Source organism: Lingula anatina, chromosome 5 (genome assembly GCF_051362555.1).
Source record: "Lingula anatina isolate TDL-2025a chromosome 5, LinAna3.0, whole genome shotgun sequence".
Taxonomy (NCBI): domain Eukaryota; kingdom Metazoa; phylum Brachiopoda; class Lingulata; order Lingulida; family Lingulidae; genus Lingula; species Lingula anatina.
In genome coordinates this window covers 22,678,981-22,699,471 of record NC_141771.1, presented here as the reverse complement: position 1 = coordinate 22,699,471, position 20,491 = coordinate 22,678,981, and the positions used below count along the sequence as shown (strand labels likewise).

General features: G+C 36.0%; 2 protein-coding genes and 2 long non-coding RNA genes across 5 annotated transcripts in view; 2 read left to right on the top strand and 2 right to left on the bottom strand.

The window, feature by feature from the left end:
* LOC106153787 (uncharacterized) overlaps positions 1-20,491 on the top strand; it is a 211,452-nt gene that overhangs the window by 99,904 nt on the left and 91,057 nt on the right. The gene's annotated exons all lie outside the window — the stretch shown is intronic.
* Positions 4,787-6,158, top strand: LOC147761905 (uncharacterized). Its single transcript, XR_015334746.1, has 2 exons — positions 4,787-5,448; positions 5,717-6,158. It is a non-coding gene; the product is annotated as an uncharacterized LOC147761905 (long non-coding RNA).
* On the bottom strand, positions 6,008-9,396 carry LOC147761904 (uncharacterized). Its single transcript, XR_015334747.1, has 2 exons — positions 7,045-9,396; positions 6,008-6,552 (listed from the first exon to the last, which is right to left on the bottom strand). It is a non-coding gene; the product is annotated as an uncharacterized LOC147761904 (long non-coding RNA).
* LOC147761903 (uncharacterized) lies at positions 9,955-12,896 on the bottom strand. 2 transcript variants are annotated; one of them, XM_087013905.1, is made up of 2 exons: positions 12,236-12,896; positions 9,955-10,638 (listed from the first exon to the last, which is right to left on the bottom strand). In XM_087013905.1, exons 1-2 carry the CDS (start codon positions 12,435-12,437, stop codon positions 10,520-10,522), a joined length of 321 nt encoding a protein of 106 aa, XP_086870031.1. In that variant the 5' UTR covers positions 12,438-12,896; the 3' UTR covers positions 9,955-10,519. The 2 variants fall into 2 exon arrangements, with proteins under 2 accessions (XP_086870031.1, XP_086870032.1); XM_087013906.1 differs by lacking the exon at positions 9,955-10,638 and adding an exon at positions 10,650-10,963 and having other exon boundaries at positions 12,236-12,892.

Here is a 20,491-nt window from a genome sequence, read left to right as displayed (position 1 = left end):
TTATCGGAGCACATCAGAAAAACCGTTTTGACGTCAATTTAAAGACATCATTGAGTATATTCAGACCCTACCAGTGATTTTTCTTTAAAATCACATGTCAGGTTTTATCGTTAATAATGAAAAATGATACCGTTGCTAACTGGAATCATTGCAATAAGGGGCCTATAACTCCATGGCAAAAAATAAATAAATAAATAAAAATAAATAAATAAAATAAAATAAAATAAGCCTAAATAAAAGCCCATTTAAATGGGTTAGCTATGCCAATTTCCGTGACTAAATCCGGTTCAGGGATGAAGTAACGCCTCATTTCGAATGTTATGTCACCTTAAAATAAAAAGCTGTAAAATTGACGATAAACGCTCAGCTTCGAAAAACATGAATGCTAATATTTTACATTCTCAAGGGGATCTTTGTTGTTAAAAAAAAAAAAAAAAAAAAAAAAACAGTTGATTATTAAATGCACCAAAATCTTTATTATGGGTATTTCGATGATAACAAACGCTGACAGTAGCCCCCAACATATATTTTTGTACCAAATTTTATATGTTCAAATCCTAACATATAGAGTCCACATGAAGAGGAAACAGGATACATGTATGCCTCTATATTGACTAAGTTGGTGCTTGTAGAAGCAAAAAGGAAATTATTACAGTCGGTTACCGGATTACTGCCTCTAATTTTGGAAATTATTACAGTCGGTTACCGGATTACCGGCTCTAATTTTGGACTAGGGTAAAACATTGGCTTGCGCCCATTACTCTCAATGTTAAATTGGTGAACTTTGATCGTTCTTATCAAACAGACCAGAGGACAATTAATTGTGACAACCACTTGGTTATATTCGCTAGGGTTTTTGGCGTCAGTCAATAGGCCTCAGGAGGATTTTCTAGAGCTGATGGTGATTTTATCAGCAGATGCATGATATAATAGGCATATTTTATCGTCTGTATCAAGTAAATCTGTGAACAAATACGAGTGACAACTGTTTGTTGATATTCACTTACGTATTTAGCTCAGGAAAATGGCCATCAAAATGATTTTCTAGCGTCAGTGGCGACTTTAACAACGATGGTGGCGTACTATTTTTAAAGCAATTTTTCCTACTGGGACACTATGACCTATACGCACCAGTTCATTAATATACAGTCAGAATTCTTGTATAATAAAATCATTATCTAAACAAAGAAAACTATTATATTCATATTGCTTTTAGAGGTCTCAATTTGAAAGATTTGATAAGCTAGAAAAGGGGGCTTGGGTAGCATGGCGTACCTGTTGTTTTCAAAGTAAGTGTCTCAAGTAATGCAGTTAATGTGCTATCAAAAAGAATTTTAATTTGTCACTGCTGTGTTTTCCATTAAAATTTCTTCTCCTACTGTTATCTGGATTATGTTTGAAGAGACTATGAAATACTTTTTCAGCCTTAATAATTTTTGCAAAAACGTAAAAAAAAATTCACTAGAGCCCTGCCAAAATTATTTTTCATAAATGAATTGATTCATCCATAATTATCCAATTATACAAAAAGTTTTAACCACGTTCACTCAGCTTTAATGCTGCTGGAAGGGAGGGGGTAATAATCACCAATAGCTTACAAGTTTTTATCCTTGATTTTCATAATTGGAAATAATTTGAAAGACAGCAATAATGCTCTTTGAATATTCTATTTTTCTTTATTTTTGAATTAAAGCCTCACTTTAATCTTTATAATTTGTCAAAATCTACAAATCATTTTTGACTGATGTTAAATGAAGTCCATGTTGTCTTTTTTTCAGAAAATAAAATAAATTTATAAGGTAGTGATTCCATTTTCATTTTTAGAACATCAGACTCAATATCACAATACAAAGTATGATCTATAAAAATCCTAATTAAATGCATATTTAACCGTCATAAATCACTTTGAATTCTTAAACAAAATGCAAAATGAAAGATACAATAAAATTTGTTGACTTAAAATTTACATTTTATTTCTGTCTATAAGGTATGTAAGAAAGGAGTATAAAATTCCTTGACATATGTTGTAAAGTTGCATTTCTTAATTAACATTTGTACAGTAAAAATGAATTAGAATTTCTATTATATAAAACCTTTAAACAAATATAACAGTAATGTCCAAAGGATAAAAACACTGAATCCATAACAAAAATTTGATTGTTGAGTGTTTTTTCTAATTGCACGGGTTAATAGATTTTACTCAGCAAACAGCTCCACCCGCTTGTTTCTTCCAATTCATATACTGGAGTATGTGCATTGATAGCCTTTCTTGCGTTCTATCCTCTTGATGAAAGTGTGCAACATCACAAAGAAGAAGTATTAGTTATCTGTTCCAATAGCATATCATTGCCATTTACGCACTTCATAATACAATAATTAAAGAAGGACGGAAGTACATACGTTTTTTTATGTAGTCCGACTGAGTAATTTTTTAATATTGGAGTCCCGGGACTCCCGTTTCCGAGCGATACCCTGATGCGATGTAATTGACGATAATGCAAAACAACTCACCTGAACGCGACTGCCTAACACTCGCTGAAACGGAAATGACGTAACATGTTTGGTATACTCGCTTCGCCGTCATGCTGATATAGTTTGGAAGTTTGAAGCGGGTTGTGTTTCTCATCATTCTAACTGAAACAAGTTGAAGAGAGGCAAAGGACGCTATTGTGTGGTGCATGGAAGCAACAGTACTAGTTTCTCTATTGACGAAGTTTTGTTTCATTTCTTTCGGGTAAAAAAAGATCAATTTTGTTTGCGTGCCGTAAAGATTTTGATCTGCTGTCGAAGACGATGCTGATATGTGAGAAACAATTTGAGATTCGCGCTACCTGATAGAGTAACGACAATTGAAAACATTGAAAAAGAAGAAGAAATGTAAAATTTTGCTGACAGAGATAGTTACGACCACTCGCCTGCATACCAAGATATTCATCATACAGTGGCACAAGGTATCATAGATTGTAATTAGAATGCAGTCTTTCATAAGTACTTCCATTACTTTTTTTATTTATGATAAGTTTATATGATTTAAAACTAACTGATGACACTCAGTATACCAGTAAAGGGCAGAAGCTGTGGAGATTTTTTAAATCACTTGTTTAGATTATCTTTTTACCCTAACTATAGTTTACGTCTGTGTGTGTGAGTGTATTTTAATAGAAAAGATTTGAATTGTGTTATTAAGTCTGTCCACATATACGTAGAATGTTTTCTTATATTTTCAGATACTAGTACAGTCATTCTTTGCTAGTGGTGCACTGCGGGGGGACCATAACAAGAATGTTATTTAAATTTATATAGCCGACCAAATTCTCATGACATCGTTGTGTATGTTTCAATAACAAATCAAAGAAGCTGCATGAGCAAGGAGGATATTGTTATAAAAGCAAAAGAAGAGAAAAAGCAGAAAATATATCGAAATTACCCTCAAAATGGCGTCTTTTTTTGTGGAATTTCGACCCTACCTCTATTTAGGAACAGTTTGTTTAGGGTTTGAATGAATTATTGAAGCAGGGAATACACCTACTGCAAGAAGATATAATAAACAGAATGTGCAAATGGTTATTTAAATAAAAATTTATTTGAAGTCACTGAAAAATGATCACAAAATTAGCTTAACTTACGATACATGCGGTGTCCCACCCCGATGAAAATTTCATCTAATCCTATCTTTCCGTATTAAAACTGTTCAAACGTCCAAAGTAGTATTTCGGTTAGTTTGTGTCACGAAATCCATGATAATATCAGTTTTCTTAAGAATTTCACATTTATTGCTCAGCAAGGTCGATATTTCTTCACCGTGTCCCAATATTACGTTCGCAACGCTGAAACTTCAGAGATCGATTCTTATCAGACGACTTTAAAATGCCGCGTGAAAATTATACATCGATAGCGATCTTCTTCCATACTCACTAACTGATGACGTCTACACACGAATGGCTTCTTTTACACACTAAAAAAACCCAGCTCAAACTGGCGGGTGGCCCATTCTGATAACATGTTACGCAATGACGCTGTCGAGATAGGATGCAGGGCACAGGTGTAATTCCCTCGATTTAACCGTCACAGGATTGTTTATTGGGATCTTCTTTGTATGAAGGTGAGAAATAATGAGTTTCGTTTCATTTTTCTTCAATTGTTTCAACATATTTGTGTACCGATTGATTTTTACCATTCTATAAGTAGGGTGACTTCGTCTGAACTTTCGTTTTGCGTCTGTTTCACATGGGGGACTAAAGGTCATATTGAACATGGTGACGCGGTGATACCGTATTCATGTTCTCTTGTTCTCGAAAACTCAATCATCGAAATTGAATTATTTTTTTTTAGTTTTGTCTTAAATTAAGCTGCTACACTGTATTCCGTGCGTTTAAAATTTAACCGTCTGTAAAAACAGCAATAATGGATTACTAGCAACACTTACGTTACGCAATGAAGCACCGAAAATGGGTGAAGAAAATGTGTCTCAGTAATGCGTGTTTGCCACTCATAATGCACTGTACTTTGTTTGAATAAGCAATAAACTATTTGTGATCTTAGGTTATCCATTGTTCGTTATCAGAGTTAACAGATTCTTTGTGTGATTTTTTTTCAGAATCCGAAGAGTGGATGCCTTAGTGAGCACAGAACAGATATCACCATTGGTCTACATATGTCAGGAAGAATGTTATAATTATGAACTTTGTGTTACACTGAACTTCATTTTGTTAAATTTTGTATTTAACTGAACTTTTTGGGTTAAAATTATAATAAAAAAATAATATTTCTTATAAAAAAATACAATCTGGAACATTCTTTAGATCAACTTTGTTCAGTGTGTGTCCCATATGACAGAGTTACAGTAAATAAAATATGTGCATTATTCCTCTGTGTTTGTCAATTCCATTTTAAAAGCATGTGAAAGTGGTGTGCCCCTCATGAATGAAGTGTGTATGGATAATAGCAAAAATATTGTTATTATTTACATGATTATAAAAAGTTTTTGTACCCGCGTCAATAACGTTACCGTGACCCACATATTCACCATTTTTATTAATTATGAAATGTGGATTAAATTCTTCAAAACCAGTTTTGAAGCATTGAGACAACACCCCCTTATGATTTAAACTAAAACTGAAAACATTCCATTAGACTTTCATTAGTTTGTGCAAAATATATTACCCAGGGTAACGCGTCTTGGATTTGGTGGGTATAGCTGTTCAACTCTCCTGTGTGCCCTAAAAAGGGCAGCTGCTGTTTCCCTTTTTATGAAATGATAAACTGTGATGGTGTATCTATCACATCGCAAAATTACAGCTTCCCAGAGAAAGTTTGAAATTTTCGGTCAAATTCAACATTTTGTAACCACTAGCAAAGAATGACAGAGTAACAAGAGGGTCCCAGCTGAAGGGAATGAAGGTCCAATATCATTTGCTGTTCAGTCTAAGCTTAAAATTCAATGTAAAGGTGGGAAAGCTTCATTATATATTAGTTCATTTTGTGTACTTTAATTTATGACAATTGCATTGATTATTATTATTATTATTTTTATTGCCACAGATGTCCAGACAAACAGAAATGAAATATGTCACATGCAGAATATTCTGGTCACATCATGTATGCCTCTGACAAATTTCTTCAGCAGCACTTGGTCAGGATTTACATTGAATTGAATTCATAATGGATTTGAATTACTTTAAATCATTTTAATTACTTAAAAAGTACATCGTTTTAGGTTTTGTCCACTGACTGCTGACCGTTGAAGACCGTTGAAGAAAATTAAGTGATATACCTCTGGTGGGAATAGCCCCACCCCTTTTGACAGCACAGTACAGGAGATCTCAATTTTGTGAGACTGTCTCGATTTAACAAGTGAAGGGCAGCTCTTTTGCAAGCCATGAAAATTTCTATGTATATTTGACTTAGAACCAAAATGTTATAGGGTCCACAGAGGCACCAAATGGAGAGATTATGTTCATAATTAATTTTGACACCCTTCAATATATGAAAGCAAAACATGAAAACATTTCACATGAGATGAATATTTAATATGCATTTGTACCATGTGAAACTTCAAGCCTTAATTCATATGTCATGAAGTCTTAAATATTGTGCAATAAACTTGCAAATGAAATGTGTATAATAAAGTGTACTGTGAGATAATCATATAAATTCAATTTGAACTTCTTTTATCTTAAGCTTATCCCATAATAGTAGTGTGGAAAAATAAAACTGACTTAATATAATGGAAAAGCAGGACAAGATTTTACTATGAAGATTTCTATCTGACACTTGTGATAAATGTGCATATACAGTATATATTTTTATTCTTTGATGATTAACCATTTCTTTATACAAGATCAACTCTACGTCACTTCAGTCCTCGTGCACGTTAATAGAATAGAAGTAAATCCAAGTTGGGCAATTTTAACTCTGTGTGATGTCCACTTGATGTAAGCATGCTTCTAATCTTAATCAATGCACAAGCAGGTAGGGGGACCCTGCATTCTTTTCCCCCAAAGAAATCTGCACTGCCACACCACTTGGCAATAATATATTTGAAGCTATTTCCTGTAAGAATATAATACAATTGCCCAGTAAGTTTCATGACAATAAATAAAAAATATTATATATTCGGGTGAATTAAAAGCAATGTATACATTTCAATAAAATATAGACGAAGATTTAGAGAATTTCAGAATTGTGCTGATGGTAGTATTGCTTGAGTAACTGATTGAATATGTTTACATGTACCATATGTCTGATTTACTGTATGATTTACTTGAATTACTATTTCCTGTGCTGAAAGTATGCGATTTCCAATGTATAGGGATTTAGACAGCCCTAATCAAATCCTGAGTGCATGGTGATATAAACACCACCTTTCTACAAAAAATAAATAAATAAATAAATAAAAAAACGCTGGTAAATTAGGTTACACATGGCATATATGTATGTTAGACATGCAGACATAATTTACATAACTTATTTAATTCAAAATGTTACGTTTTGCTCCTATTCCTGAAGTATTTTGCATAATACTTCTAATGTTATTATACTTACCACTAAGGAAGTAAATATAGAACTTGTAAACTGGAAGTGACGCCAGTGCCACCGCCGTCTCCCTCGTCTTCAGAGTCTGACTGAAAGGGTTCAAATTTGAAAGGGAGTACCGACTGTGTCAAGCTTCGGACGCTTGCCGTGCTCGTCTCATTTTTTTTCATCATTTACGTCGTCCAGACCATAGTCCGACGCGTGAATCTCCCTCCCAACTCAGTCGCAGACAGTGTAGGCCATACCCCTGACGTCATCTCGCAGTGGCCTCGATTTCGGCTATTTCCAGCCTTCCTCCAAACGAGCGGTTTTCACAGGTGAGAACCCGTGCATTCAATGCGCTATAAATAGGTCACTAGTGCACGTATTGAAGTCGCGCTTTCGGCGAGTCGTATTTAAGAAAATACACTATCGGACTACATAAAAAAACGTATGTACTTCCGTCCTTCTTTAAATGATTTATTGAGTATGTAAAAATGTTATTCCTGTCCATGATCTCAATTCTGTCTGCAGCAACATGGGTATTAAAATATTACTAGAAAAAATTGTTCAAATTCTCAAAATGACATGTACTTACAGTAATAAAATCAGACTAGTAAATTGTCATTAGAGCTTTCTTTCAGCTCCCCTTTTCAAAGACAAATACAACGACCACACCTGTGAAGATCATATCTGTTTTAGTTCTATTTGCTACAATGACACCAACTGATAAGATCACTTTCTTTCAATTAAACCACCTCAAAGGGCTCTTGTTTGAGGATCCAGGTAAGTTCTGTTCAATCACTGTAAGTGGACAGATTCATCCGATAAGAAAGCCATTGGAACTTCTCACCTGAAAAACAATCAGAACTATAACTGCAGCTCATGTAATTACAGTGTAAGAGAGGTGCATTTCAATAGCTGATAAAATCGGCATCAATGCTAGAAAAGGTCCTTGATGGCCATTTCCTGACGCTAAATACCTATGTTGATATACTTAAACAGTTGTCAAGTTTAATTATCTACCGGTGTGAGAGATACAGACGATCAAAGTTGATCATTTTAACATGGGGAGTAATGGAGCTTACAGATTGTTTTACCTTAGTCCAGGGGTAATCCTAGAGAGGGGTGAGAAACGTCCATTGTTATCGTCAGTGAGGCTTACCAAATTCAGGGTATGTACGCACAGACAGAAAACCATAAATTGTGGAAAAGTTACTAATGAAGCCACTGGTAGTACTAGTAGATATCAGTCTGTAGTCTTGAACAAGCACCTCTTGACGAGTGAACAGTTGTCATAGACAAAAGACTTGGGTGTGGTAAATGACTACTGTTCATGCGTGCCGCAAAGACCAAGGCTTATTGCCCCTCAAGCTCACAAACTAATATCCGGTGCTGACGGTTAGGCTCGTCATAATCTTATAAGTAGCGCGTTTCCACCCCCTGCCTAGTCCAGGCGTGGCGGCCATCTTGTGACCCCATGCCGACTGTAAGAATATACACACAGCACAGTAGGCTACGTCAACAGGTAAGAGAGTTGCTAACACACGTAGTGAAAATTAAGTTTCTGAAGATGAAAATGTCCCAAAGTTATATTTTATAGGTGTCCATATTCTCAAAAGTTTCCCTTGTCACCTAATTCAGGCATAACAATTGCAGAAAATGGCAGCTGATGTCGTCATTTTAACCACTGAGTCACCACAAAGGTCCTTTGGGAATACCGCCTATTTGATAATTAGATTTTTATTTGGCGTTACGAAAGAGGAAGGAAAACTTTCACCAAGCGTGCATTTACTCAGATTTATTAAAATACTGGGTACTTACCTCTGATGCTTACAGAAAGTCTTAACATTGGGTGCGATTCTTGCCTTCGGAGAGCCCTCATGAAACCTATGCGCGCGCGCGCAGAAAAATAAAGGCAAACTTCCTAACAACCGCGATCAGTTCATGTAGTCCCTTACCTACACTGGTCTATCGTTTCATTGTGTGAAAAGCTCCAGTGGCCAGACAATTTTCACGGTGCCATGAAGATAAACAGTTAAAAAATATCCACAATAAATTCGGCAACCGTAGGATGCGCCAACATATAGATAATTGCGATAGTATTTATGCCAAAACATCAAAATGAATAGCCCTGCCGTTCCAATCGGCAATCCTCGACTGTCGAGTGCGGAGACATCCGAGTAGTTCCAAGTGCTGCCGTTCTACCCTTTAAACCAATCAAAGCAACGGAAAGGGGTCACGTGATCACTTGACCTACATCTGATCGATGTAAACAATGGATTTCCATGCGAAGCTTGCACATTTAATAGATGATTCCCATGCGTTGTTTCAATAAAAAAAATACGTCCTAGGTTTTTAAAATCGATGTCAATATCGAGAGAAAGATTCAAATAGTTGGAAAATACGTGTATTTTAGGTGTATTTATATAATTGGCTAAATGATGACGTGAATTCACGGCAAAAAGGTATGTAGTATAGCCCGTAGACTGCATGTGCACTGTACCACTTCTACAATCGCACACAGGTCACACTATTACCCAGTATAGTGATCATATAATCACTTGCATGTATGTTCAGTAATGTTACATTGAATGCATTTTAAATTTTCAGGTGTGTTAAAGCGCATATAATCACTTAAAATTATTTGACTCAATATTTTACACTGATAAATAGTATAAATCCATGTGTAGAGTTACAAACTAGGTATCATGCGGACTGTCTGTTTACGAAGCTGGCAAGTGCTCAAAAAATTATTTCAAAAATATATAAGTGCTTCACTAGGTAGAATAATTGAGTTTTTTATGTTCAAGTTTATCTTTAAATTGCAGAGGTACAATTTTTAAAGAAGTTTAATTGTTGCAATTAATTGCAGCATTGTCTAGTAATAACAGCAAATTAAAAGAAATAACAGCTCACATTTAACAAGGATTTTATGATATATATAATATATTTTTCCAACTTAATTATTTCAACTGTGAAATTATAACTTTCTACATTACTTGTGCATATCTGAAAAAGATTAATAAAATGCCATTCGAACAGGTACACTTAAAGTTTTGCAAATGGATTTTAGGTCTAAGAAAGCAGGCTAGCAATACCATTTTTAGAGCTAAGCTTGGCAGTTACCCTATTATTTCAACTATAACTAAACCTGTCTAAAGATTAGTCTTAGACTGGAACAACTACTAGTAGATAATAGAACTGTAAATCAGGTGCACAGTCTTGAGCAAGATAAAAAGGGAAACACATGGACAGAATCTATCCGAAGATAACAACCCACCAAAGAAATTATATCAAATAGAAAACCTTTTAGAAATATTGAACATAAAAATCGAAAAACACTTCTGGCAGGAATTAAATAGCTCAATCTCAAACAAATTAAGGACATACAAAACAATAAAAAAAATGTTATGAATGTGAAAATTACATCAAAATGTGTGTCTCCCCATTAAATATCAAAACACTTGCAAAAATTAGACTAAGTGACCACAACTTTTTTTTTTTACAAATAATGCAGATAGCTGGCAGCACTGGTGACTTTGATATACCAAACCCTGAGACTGATCTCAATTTCTTGGGAGATGGACCTTGTATTTTGGAAAGTACAACTGGTTGATGGTTCTGTAAAAGAAGCAAAATAACATTTTACTTTTCATACCATATATATTAGTGCATTATAATGTGCAGATACTGACTACTACAGAAACAGCTTTAACGTTGGATAAATATCCAAGTGGGTGTAACAAAGATATGTAAAAATAGTAATGTGCTCAAAATTCAGTTATAAAAACAGTTGCCCTGTATAAATAAAAAGACAACATAGAATACATATTTCAAATAAAAACATCTGGATACCTGGATACACAAATGATTTAGCAAATACAGAGCAGACCGCAAATCCTTGATTGTTGCAAGTGCAATTGTATATACAATCACTATGATTTAACTATAAAATAAATAAATAATAATGAAATAAGATAAGACAGTCGCATGTGAGTTTATCACATGATTGACATCAAGTGATATTAACAACTATAATTACATATATCCTCATGATTCAAAGGGCATAGGGTAGGTATAGGATTCAATGTATTAGTGGCTCAGCATGTTCCTTTTATGAGGAACTAAGCTGTAACAAACTATAGGCAAATGAGACCCACTGTTTAATATTTGTTGCAACTAAGACAAATAAATCAAGTTTAAGATCTAATAATTAATAGGGAGCCCACTAGCATTCTGCTGCCCAGATTAATATCAGATGCCTTGAATAAAAGTGACTCTTCTCTTTAAACTGAACTACATCTACCAGTCACCCTACTCATTATAATTATTCCTTAATTGATACTGTTTGTCAACGTATTTCTTCATTGATACTATTTATGTATACCTTTACTGATTTTATTCATAAGGGAAAGTTACAAGGATTATTCCTAACAGTCCTAATTAAATTAATCACATTGCAGCTTGTTCTGTGAAAAGCTATCCTACTTTTTCTGGCTCACAAGATACAGTAAATATTCCCTAAAATACATTCTCATTGAAGTTGGGCTTAGCCTATACATATTTATATTCACTAATGGTTGCACATGTGCAGCAATGTAACTGGGGGGGAGGAACACTCCACAAATAACATAAAAGATTCTACCATGATACTTAAGCCTCTGTCTCATAAAATCCCACCATAACATTTGTTTGTATATCTTGTTGTGTGAAGCCTTACATTATTTTGTGTAAATGCAATGCTAATATGGATGAACTAATAATGAGATGTTAATCATGGCAAGAACATACAGCTAGCTTAGGCTGTATTCCCAGAGCTTTTAGATTGATCTGTCCCCGCGGGGAGTCTCACTAGATTACTGTCAGATAATCCGGCTTAAATGTCCGTCCCGCCTACTACAAGCTGTAAGGGGGTATTTAACTTTCGTGTCCGCCCCACTGACAGCTGTTTAGCTTGAACCCCTAAAGTAGATATATCTAATCTCTGGAAATGGGGTCTTATTCAACAGAGAATGAGTTGTTTCATATCTTAAAACCTCTAAGTATTTACAAATAAAATAATAATAACACTAATAAACTTTTTTATCATTTTCTTTTTTTTTCTTTCTTTCATATCACTTTTATCAGTCACATATTGTTATGTAACATCAGCCACGTACAATGTAAACATCACACGATCAGGGCTGATTTAAAAACAAATTACAATATGTTGACATACCTTCTTCAGCAGGACTGCCTTGTTTCTCAGCTTTCTCATACTTCTTTGCCGCCTGAGATAGCCCCTTCTTGTTAGTTAGCTTTCTGTAGCAAGAAAAGTGACATCGTGGTTTGGCTTCCAAATCGTCGAATCCTTTATCTAAATCCGTACTGTACGGATCCACTGAACAGCAGCGGCTTCTCTGCTGCCAAATTTCCGCCATTGTTTCGCTGCGACTCTAAAATTTTCCCAGCGAACACGTGTGATGGTATCTAGAGTCTCTTAATTAGCTACCTTCTTCTATGTGCATGCAACACGAAAGATGAGAATTAGGCGAAGATTTCGCGTCTCCCTCCTCAGACTCTTCTTTACAGCCGACCATGCTGCTTTGTTTACATGGCATGGCCTGGTGGGAAGGTGAAGTGACCCCCTTTCCGTTGCTTTGATTGGTTAATCTGATCTGAATCTGATTAAAAGGCTCGAACGGCGGGGCTATTCATTTTGATGTTTCGGCATAAATACTACCGCAATTATCTTTATGTTGCCGCACCTCTCGGTTGCCGAATTTATTGTGGATATTCTTTTACTGTTTATCTTAATGCACCGTGAAAATTGTTTGGCCACATCACATATTGAAGGAAAGAGCTTTTCTAAACGCTTTTATGCATATCAGGTGGGGGACTAATGTATTAGACGTGGGGCAGATAACACGCAGAAATGCTACAAAAAATGTGTCTTGTACTTGGCTGCTATTCTAGAAAACACAAAGGGAGTGAATATATTTCTTCATTATACCTAATCAGTAGTTTAGAAGGGAGAATTGGCTGGCAGCGATAAACAGGGCAATATCGAGTAAATAGTGATGGCTGTATTGTGATGGCGAGAGGAAGTTCCCTTTATGTCTGTTCTCTGCATTTTAACAAGTTGAAGCCATAGACAGGTTTTGCATTCTACTTTAAGTAGAATATAATATCAATGCCACATCTATGGCAATGGATAAATCGACGATTATATCATCGTCCAAAAAATTTGAGATTGCCGTTAAGATTGTGTTTTATTTTTTTCCGGAATTTTACAAAACTTGCCAAGGCTGACACTAACAGATATTGACCAAATAATGATTACGAAAAATGCAAAAAAAAGTTTTAAAAAAGAGTCAGTGGTCCTACGCACCCTGATTACATGTACGTGCTAAATGTATGTCTTGCGTGTGTACCACAAGTGATCAGGTGATCCAACAGGCAGAGATGACAGTGGAGCGATATGAAAGGATTTTATTGACAAAATGGATCGATGGCTCAATTTCGAGGGCCTTGAATAAGAATACAAATTGTTCTAATTTCAAATTTGTCTTTATTCTTTTTTCGGCAGTTACTTTCGTGGAAATATGCATGCTAAGTGCACATTTCAATCATCCTGGACATGGTATATATTCGGCATGGAAATCGTGACATACAACAATGGTTATAAAAAAATATTTATCATTAAATCTACGTCATTTAACAAAAAATTGATTCATGTCGGCTGTAATTATACACACAAAACAAAGTTAGATCCAAGCATCAGATTCATTTTCCTTATATAAAAATGTAACACTGATCACTGATATCTTAACACACGTATTGCACAGTGTGATTGAATTATACTTGTATAAATAGCTGATTCTCCCATGAAAAATAGAAAAAAAATGAGCGCTAATATCCATACACAGACATTGCGTATGGGCCACTTCACTATACTTTCCAAGCGGATAAGGAGTTCATAAAATATTTTCCATAAAAAAACCTTCTTATATTTGTATTGACTGAGAAAACTGGAGACTTATTTTAATAATATACACATATATATTGCACAATGTATGGCTGAGAAAAAACTGAGCACTATAAAGCTTACATTGGTACACACAGATTGCATAATGTGTGGCTGAGGAAAAACTGAGCGCTTGTATACAAATACATGTTGGCTATTGCATAATGTATGACTTAGAAAATAAGTTGACCACTTAAATTCAAACACACATATGTATGCCTGAAAAAAATAAGCACTTGTATTCACGTACTCTAAGTCACAACATGGTACACCCTCTGGATTAACCTAATGTGAAGAAGGTGTGAGCTTCCAGGGAACGACAGTTTTCCATGGCTTTCAGTGAGTGCAACCCTGAAAGTAATTTTAACATTTTTTTTCCCAATTTTAGAGACAGGTATTGAAGTGCTCTTCAGTGAAAAGACACACTTATACAAAAGCAAAGACTATTTGAAACCTGCCTCTGTATTTTAAATTAATCTTGAAGTAACTAAAAATTCATCTAGTCACCAACAACAAAGGGGCAGTCAATAACAGAAGTACTACATGTAACTAAGTGTCTAATATCACTGATCAGGCAAGTGGATTACTTTCTTAGTAAGGACTACATTCAAGTAAGGAATGTAAAATTCAATTAAAACTGTTCTGTATTTCCACTCATCAATTCTTTCAAACTACAATAGGGTGAACAAAATATTTAATATTAGTATTAATAAACTGGATAACCAAACACCTAAAAACAGAACAAAAAGTAGTGTTGATCTAACTTATATCCCCGTCCCAGTAGAGGCGAAATGAGCAAGAACGTCGTAGGAGAGACAATTCTTTGTGCGTTACTGGATATTCGAAAAGCATTCTAAACTTTCAGAGTACATTCCAAATATTTTGCCCACTCTTTTGGCCGGCCCCAATGTTTTGCTCATGTTAAAAACTTTCGAAGTGCATTCCAAGTGGAAATTATTGAATGACATTTTAATAGCATTCTAACTGCACTATGACTGCATTCTAAATATTCTCACTGTATTCCGACAGCATTCGATACATTATGATCACATTGGAGGGAGAACCGAAATGGCAAGACACTTTAAATCCTGCTAAAAAGAGCCGGAATGCAAATCGAATGCATCTATATCCTATTTCAGTCAGCAATCGAACGTTACTCGTACGGCATTCGAAGTGTATTCTAAATATTCTGACTGCATTCTGACAGCATCATTGATATACCTAGTTCTCTAACTACATTCGAACTGCATTTGAGAGCTAATACAGCCGAAATGAGCACGAATCATTCCAGGCGTATTCAAGCGCATTCTGAGTATTCCAACGGCATTCTTACAAGAATTTAGGTCAATTTGAAATTTCTTCCCGAATGTAGTACGAATTTTTAAATTTAGTCATTCCGGTTTGTTCTGCTTTTGTGTGAGTGTGTGTGTGTGTGTTTTCTATACACCAACTGTCAGTATTTGCTAAATAGTTTGCGCTGCTTTTGTAGTCATATTTTTTTACCTTTCAATGCACATAGACCCCCGGTTACTAAAGCTGTCTACCTGTGAATGAAAAATGTCAGCTTTTCGGGATTGATGCGTACAGCCAACGCAACAGTAAGCTGGTTATATGCGAACTAGATCCCTAGATCAAAACCTCAGTAATAATTAATGTGGGGGATGTCGTCTGTAATCTAACCAAAATTGTTTTAATTGTTAGAAATACCAATAGAAGTATTGACCTAAAGAAAACCCATACACAGTATTTATCAAATCCCTTCGACAAGCTAACAAACTCATTTAAATGTGCTGTCGAAAACACATCACCGTGCAAATCAGTTTAATATGAACGACTTGTTAACTGTGCAGCAGAAAGGGTCAAAATATAAGGTGCTGCCTATTTCGTTCGAGCGCAGAAATTAGGACGCACTAGTTCTATTTAAACTGCCATGTTTGCGGTTACCATGTAACAATACGCAATATTGCCTACAGTCCATAACAGCCACATACCCTTATTTACATAGCTATGTTGTCTCTATAACAGATCCATTTACGTTTGACTGTATGGAATATTTAATCCGCGACTAAACACAATGACAAGTAATAAAGACATCCAGCAGAAAAAAAAAGATGTCACCACCTGTGTTGCGGAAGGATTACCCATCTTTTACCTAGAATGCGTCTCTTGTTGAGGAAAGATGTGTTCTTTTACACCGGGAGCTAGCATAAAGAGGAAATTAGTCGGGGTGGGGGGGGGGGGGGTAGATGCCGTTCTGAAGTGGTTTGTGTGTGTGTGTGTGTGTGTGTGTGTGTGATTTGTGTCTTTGTGGTGTTTGCGTGCGTGCACGTGTATGTGTACATGCATGTGTGTATGTATGCGCATGCGTGGATCTGTACGTGTGGATGTATGTGCGCGTGTGTCCTTGCCAGTGTATGTGTGTGTACGTGCGTATACACCCCAGCAGTGTGTTTGTGTGTGTGTGTGTGTGTGTGTGTGTGTGTGTGTGTGTGTTTGGGTTTTAAGCAGGTGTTGGGCGGGGGAAGGTGGGTGAGGCGGTTTGCGGTGCTTTTTACCTGTGTGCAAGTATTCGTAGAAATTCTTTAAAAATGTACATGACGAATTCGTACATTGCATCAAATTCTTATTTAATAATTCACTGCACATTTTATGTTCCCCAAAACCAACCGTGGTCCTATATTTATGTTGTTACACACCCTTTCTCTCCAATGTCTGGACACAGTTTTCTTGTAATAGGCTGTGTTCAGAATAAAAGATATCAGTTCATGAGGGTCGATCTATCTCTGTGGGAATTTTCGTTTTAAAATGCACTTAGTGTAATCGGATGAACTGTATGCACCCCCCCTTCAAAAGTGCCAACACCAAGACTGTACCAAGACCAAAAAAAAAAACCGTGCTGTAAAAAAAAACACATCTGAATGGCCAACCAGAATTGACCGGTGTCATGTACCAGAAGGTCCCCCATGACAGAAAGTCCGGGACCCGTTATTTCTGAAATAACGGGTCTCGGAGATGTATAATGGTGATTAGGTATAATATACAGGGTCCCCCGGACCCTGCATTTAAACGGACCCTACGTTTCATGACAGCTATCACAAAACACAGAGTCCGCCCGTCATACAGAAGAACTGGGTCTAAAAGCTAGGGTCCTACTGTAAAACAGTAGATATTTAGTAAAAGCGCTTTATATTGACAATCTGGGTATAATAGAATAATAATAAAGCAAACCCTAGATGCAAGTAAATGTAATGTAACAAAACGGCGGTGGTTTGCACAACGGCCTGGTGGTGTAGTGGACAGCGACACGTGTTATGAGCCATACAATGGTATCCAATGACAGGGAAGTATGCAGTAATTTAACAATGTGTTGGTTCAAGTCCCACACTAGAGTTGACTGTATAACTTCTCTATTTTCACTCTTGTTTTTTAAATCTCTAGTTAAATATTCTACTTACTGTCTATTTATTGTGTTTCATTCCGCAATAAAATGTGCTATACTCACTTTTTATTATATTTCATACCCTTTTTTTCAATAAAACTTACTTAGAATATTTTTCACACATATCCCATTGCATTGTGATGCTTTGTACTACATATACGCGTGACTTATTTGAATACCACTTGTACATGTGCGTAAGCTAGGGTATACAATGAATAGAAGCTAAACTGTGCAAAACGTTTCTTGCTGTAGACTATACGCGTGACTTAGGCTACAATGACTACCACTCATAAATGTGTGACAGCTAGCGTTATACAGTGCATCAATGCCAAATTGTGCAAAATATGTACAGACTTGACATTTAATATGGAATATTTCAGTTTCGAAGGTATACCTAGGTAAAATACGTTCTTTTTACAAAAAACTCCGATCTCATATAAGATTTGTGAATGTAAAAGTGTGCAGTCAGGTGTGTCACTACCAATTAACTGACTTTCATGCCTGTTGCGCTGCTACATTATGTAATTTGCAGTGATTTAATTGGGTAGTGTTCCTTTGGGCTGATCAAAGCTTGGCTTAGGCAAAGCTTGGTTCTGTCAAAAAAGTATCCATATTTCGGCAACTACTGCATAGAAGAATTTGAAATTTTGCATGCAAGCGGTCAGTTTTGCAGTGCGTAAGATGATTCAAGTAGTGCATTACAAATTTGTTAATCTAAGGCAGAATGGCGCGAAAAAGACAGACATAACCAGACAGATCAGAGCGTCAAACGGAACGTTCCACACAGTTTTATAGAGTAATGCCCAGACTGATGTACCTACACAGAGGTCACCCCCAATGTATCAAAATTTTACCTACAGGGTACAGGACCCAATGTCTTTCGGGATACGCTGCTGCAACTAAACAAAAAACACTTAGTCCGTTCAGAACGAGGGGTAAATTGCCACTAAAATGCGTTTTTCAAAGCCCTTAGCGAACACCAAACTGGTTTTAGCAGGTAAGAACACCAAATGACCTCCGAGGTACCCACTGTATACAGCAAAACATCGTCGTCTGTTTCTTTAATGAATTGGGGGCCATGAACGATTCTGGGTAGAACACTGAAACTTCGTGGCTTTCTTTATTGAGGTCAGATTTCACGTGTACCGCCCAATTAGTCAAAACAGAGTTTACAGATATCCAGAACGGGCCTACGATGAAGCATATGCCGGGTCTAAAGTGACAAGGGTGATTGACAGCGTCAGTATGTAGAGTAGATTCCACATTGGTGCCAAAACACCAATGGTAGTCATCGACGAAAACCTGAACCAGATCAAATAAAGGAATAATCTCGGAACCACTTGACTATCATTTGATAGGGGGCACCTTAGGAACAATTCTAGGTTGCACGATGAGATTGCAGGTTCACACAGAGCACTTTTAATAGCAGATAACTTACAGAACCAAGGGAATGAGCAGCTACCCTGGTCATCAAAATCGCCACATTTGAACCACATACACAATATTTCTGTAGACCATTACTCACCAATCAACTGCCTACATGTCCTACAACAAAACTGGACCAGATTGGACAATTTTAGACCGATGCCTGGAATGCTATTCCAGATTGAACTCTAAAAACCTACCCCCAAGAAATGCCTTGCCGCTTGAAAGCGCTGGCAACAGCCACGAAGAGGTCAGGCGTAACAACGACCATTACTGTGACTAGCAACTGACATGAGGGTCTTTTGTGGAGCGTATTACCCTTTTACAGACGATAATTTGGAAAATATGGAGATCCAAAATATCTCTTTTAATGGGAGTCGTATGACATAGAATAGGCAATGTGTTTTTGTTTGCTTCTCTGGCGAATTCCATTAATGAACTGATGTCACAATGACATCAAAGAGATAATTTAAAGTTATTAAAACACGATTTTAATCCTTATTTTCATTTATCAGTCAGCAAAATAGGAAAAAACTGATAAAAAATTATTTCGAAAAAAATATTCCATATTAAATGTCAAGTCTGTATTTTCTGGAAACTGACGAAATTAATTTGTTATTTAATATACGTGCTTTAGGAGTGTAATTGAAAATGTACTCATTTCATTTTTTTAACAATTTATATAAAGTTTTAATTTAAGTTGCATACCCTAAATGAAAATGGAATCAACCCAAAAGGAATGTAGTTCATGTTTCTCAGGGTATAAAATGGCTAGCTCTTCGCGATGTCTTACTCTGTCAGAATGGATTTTCAATACAAAATATAAACCTGCAGATTAAAGTTTATGAAATGCGAACAATGCACATGTAGGCTATACTACGCGTTACACTTTAACAGAGGTTAATGATGTTTATTTTACCTTAAATTCTTATAATTCTTCCCTCCATATCAGTTAACATCATGTTCAATGTTATATTTACATTGCAAGTTTTAAGTGTTAGATTTCATTATTGCTCTTCAATGCGGACTTTCAGTATTAAAACGTAGGGTCCTAGGACTTTCCGTACTGAAATAGAGTGTCTAGGGGGACTCTACATTTCAGAACAGTCCGGGACCCGTTATTTCGATACATGGAGTCCGCCGGACTCTCAGTTTTAAAACACAGGGTCCGCCGGACCCTAGAATGGTAGGACTCTGTGCTGCTTGACACCGGTCATTTTAGTTTATACATTGTATGGCTTGATTTTTACTTTATACAGTATAGGATAAGTACATGTAGGAACTGTGGTACTCACAGGCTATTTGTGGGTGTTTAAACAAGACTGCAATTAATAAGCCAAGTAAAATTTTTTTTTTCTCACATACTGCTTTATAAGTAGGTGCAAATTCAAATATGCTCCTTAAAATGTTGGTACATATAAAGGTTGCTTTGAAGGACCATAGTCATCTCTGCAATGCCACTAGCTTAAACAAACTTCCCTTGGATGACCAGATTATCCTCGGATATGAATAACTGAGGGATGGCCCTGTTAAAAAAAACGATATCATACTGTATTTGCACCTTAAGTGGGACGCCATCAATCCGCAAACGCTACATAACTTTT

Coding starts and splice junctions, on each gene's coding strand:
- LOC147761903 (XM_087013905.1), bottom strand. CDS start 12,437: ATGGCGGAAATTTGGCAGCAGAGAAGCCGCTGCTGTTCAGTGGATCCG. Junction 10,639..12,235: donor AGGCAGTCCTGCTGAAGAAG/GTATGTCAACAT, acceptor CTTCTTTTACAG/AACCATCAACCAGTTGTACT.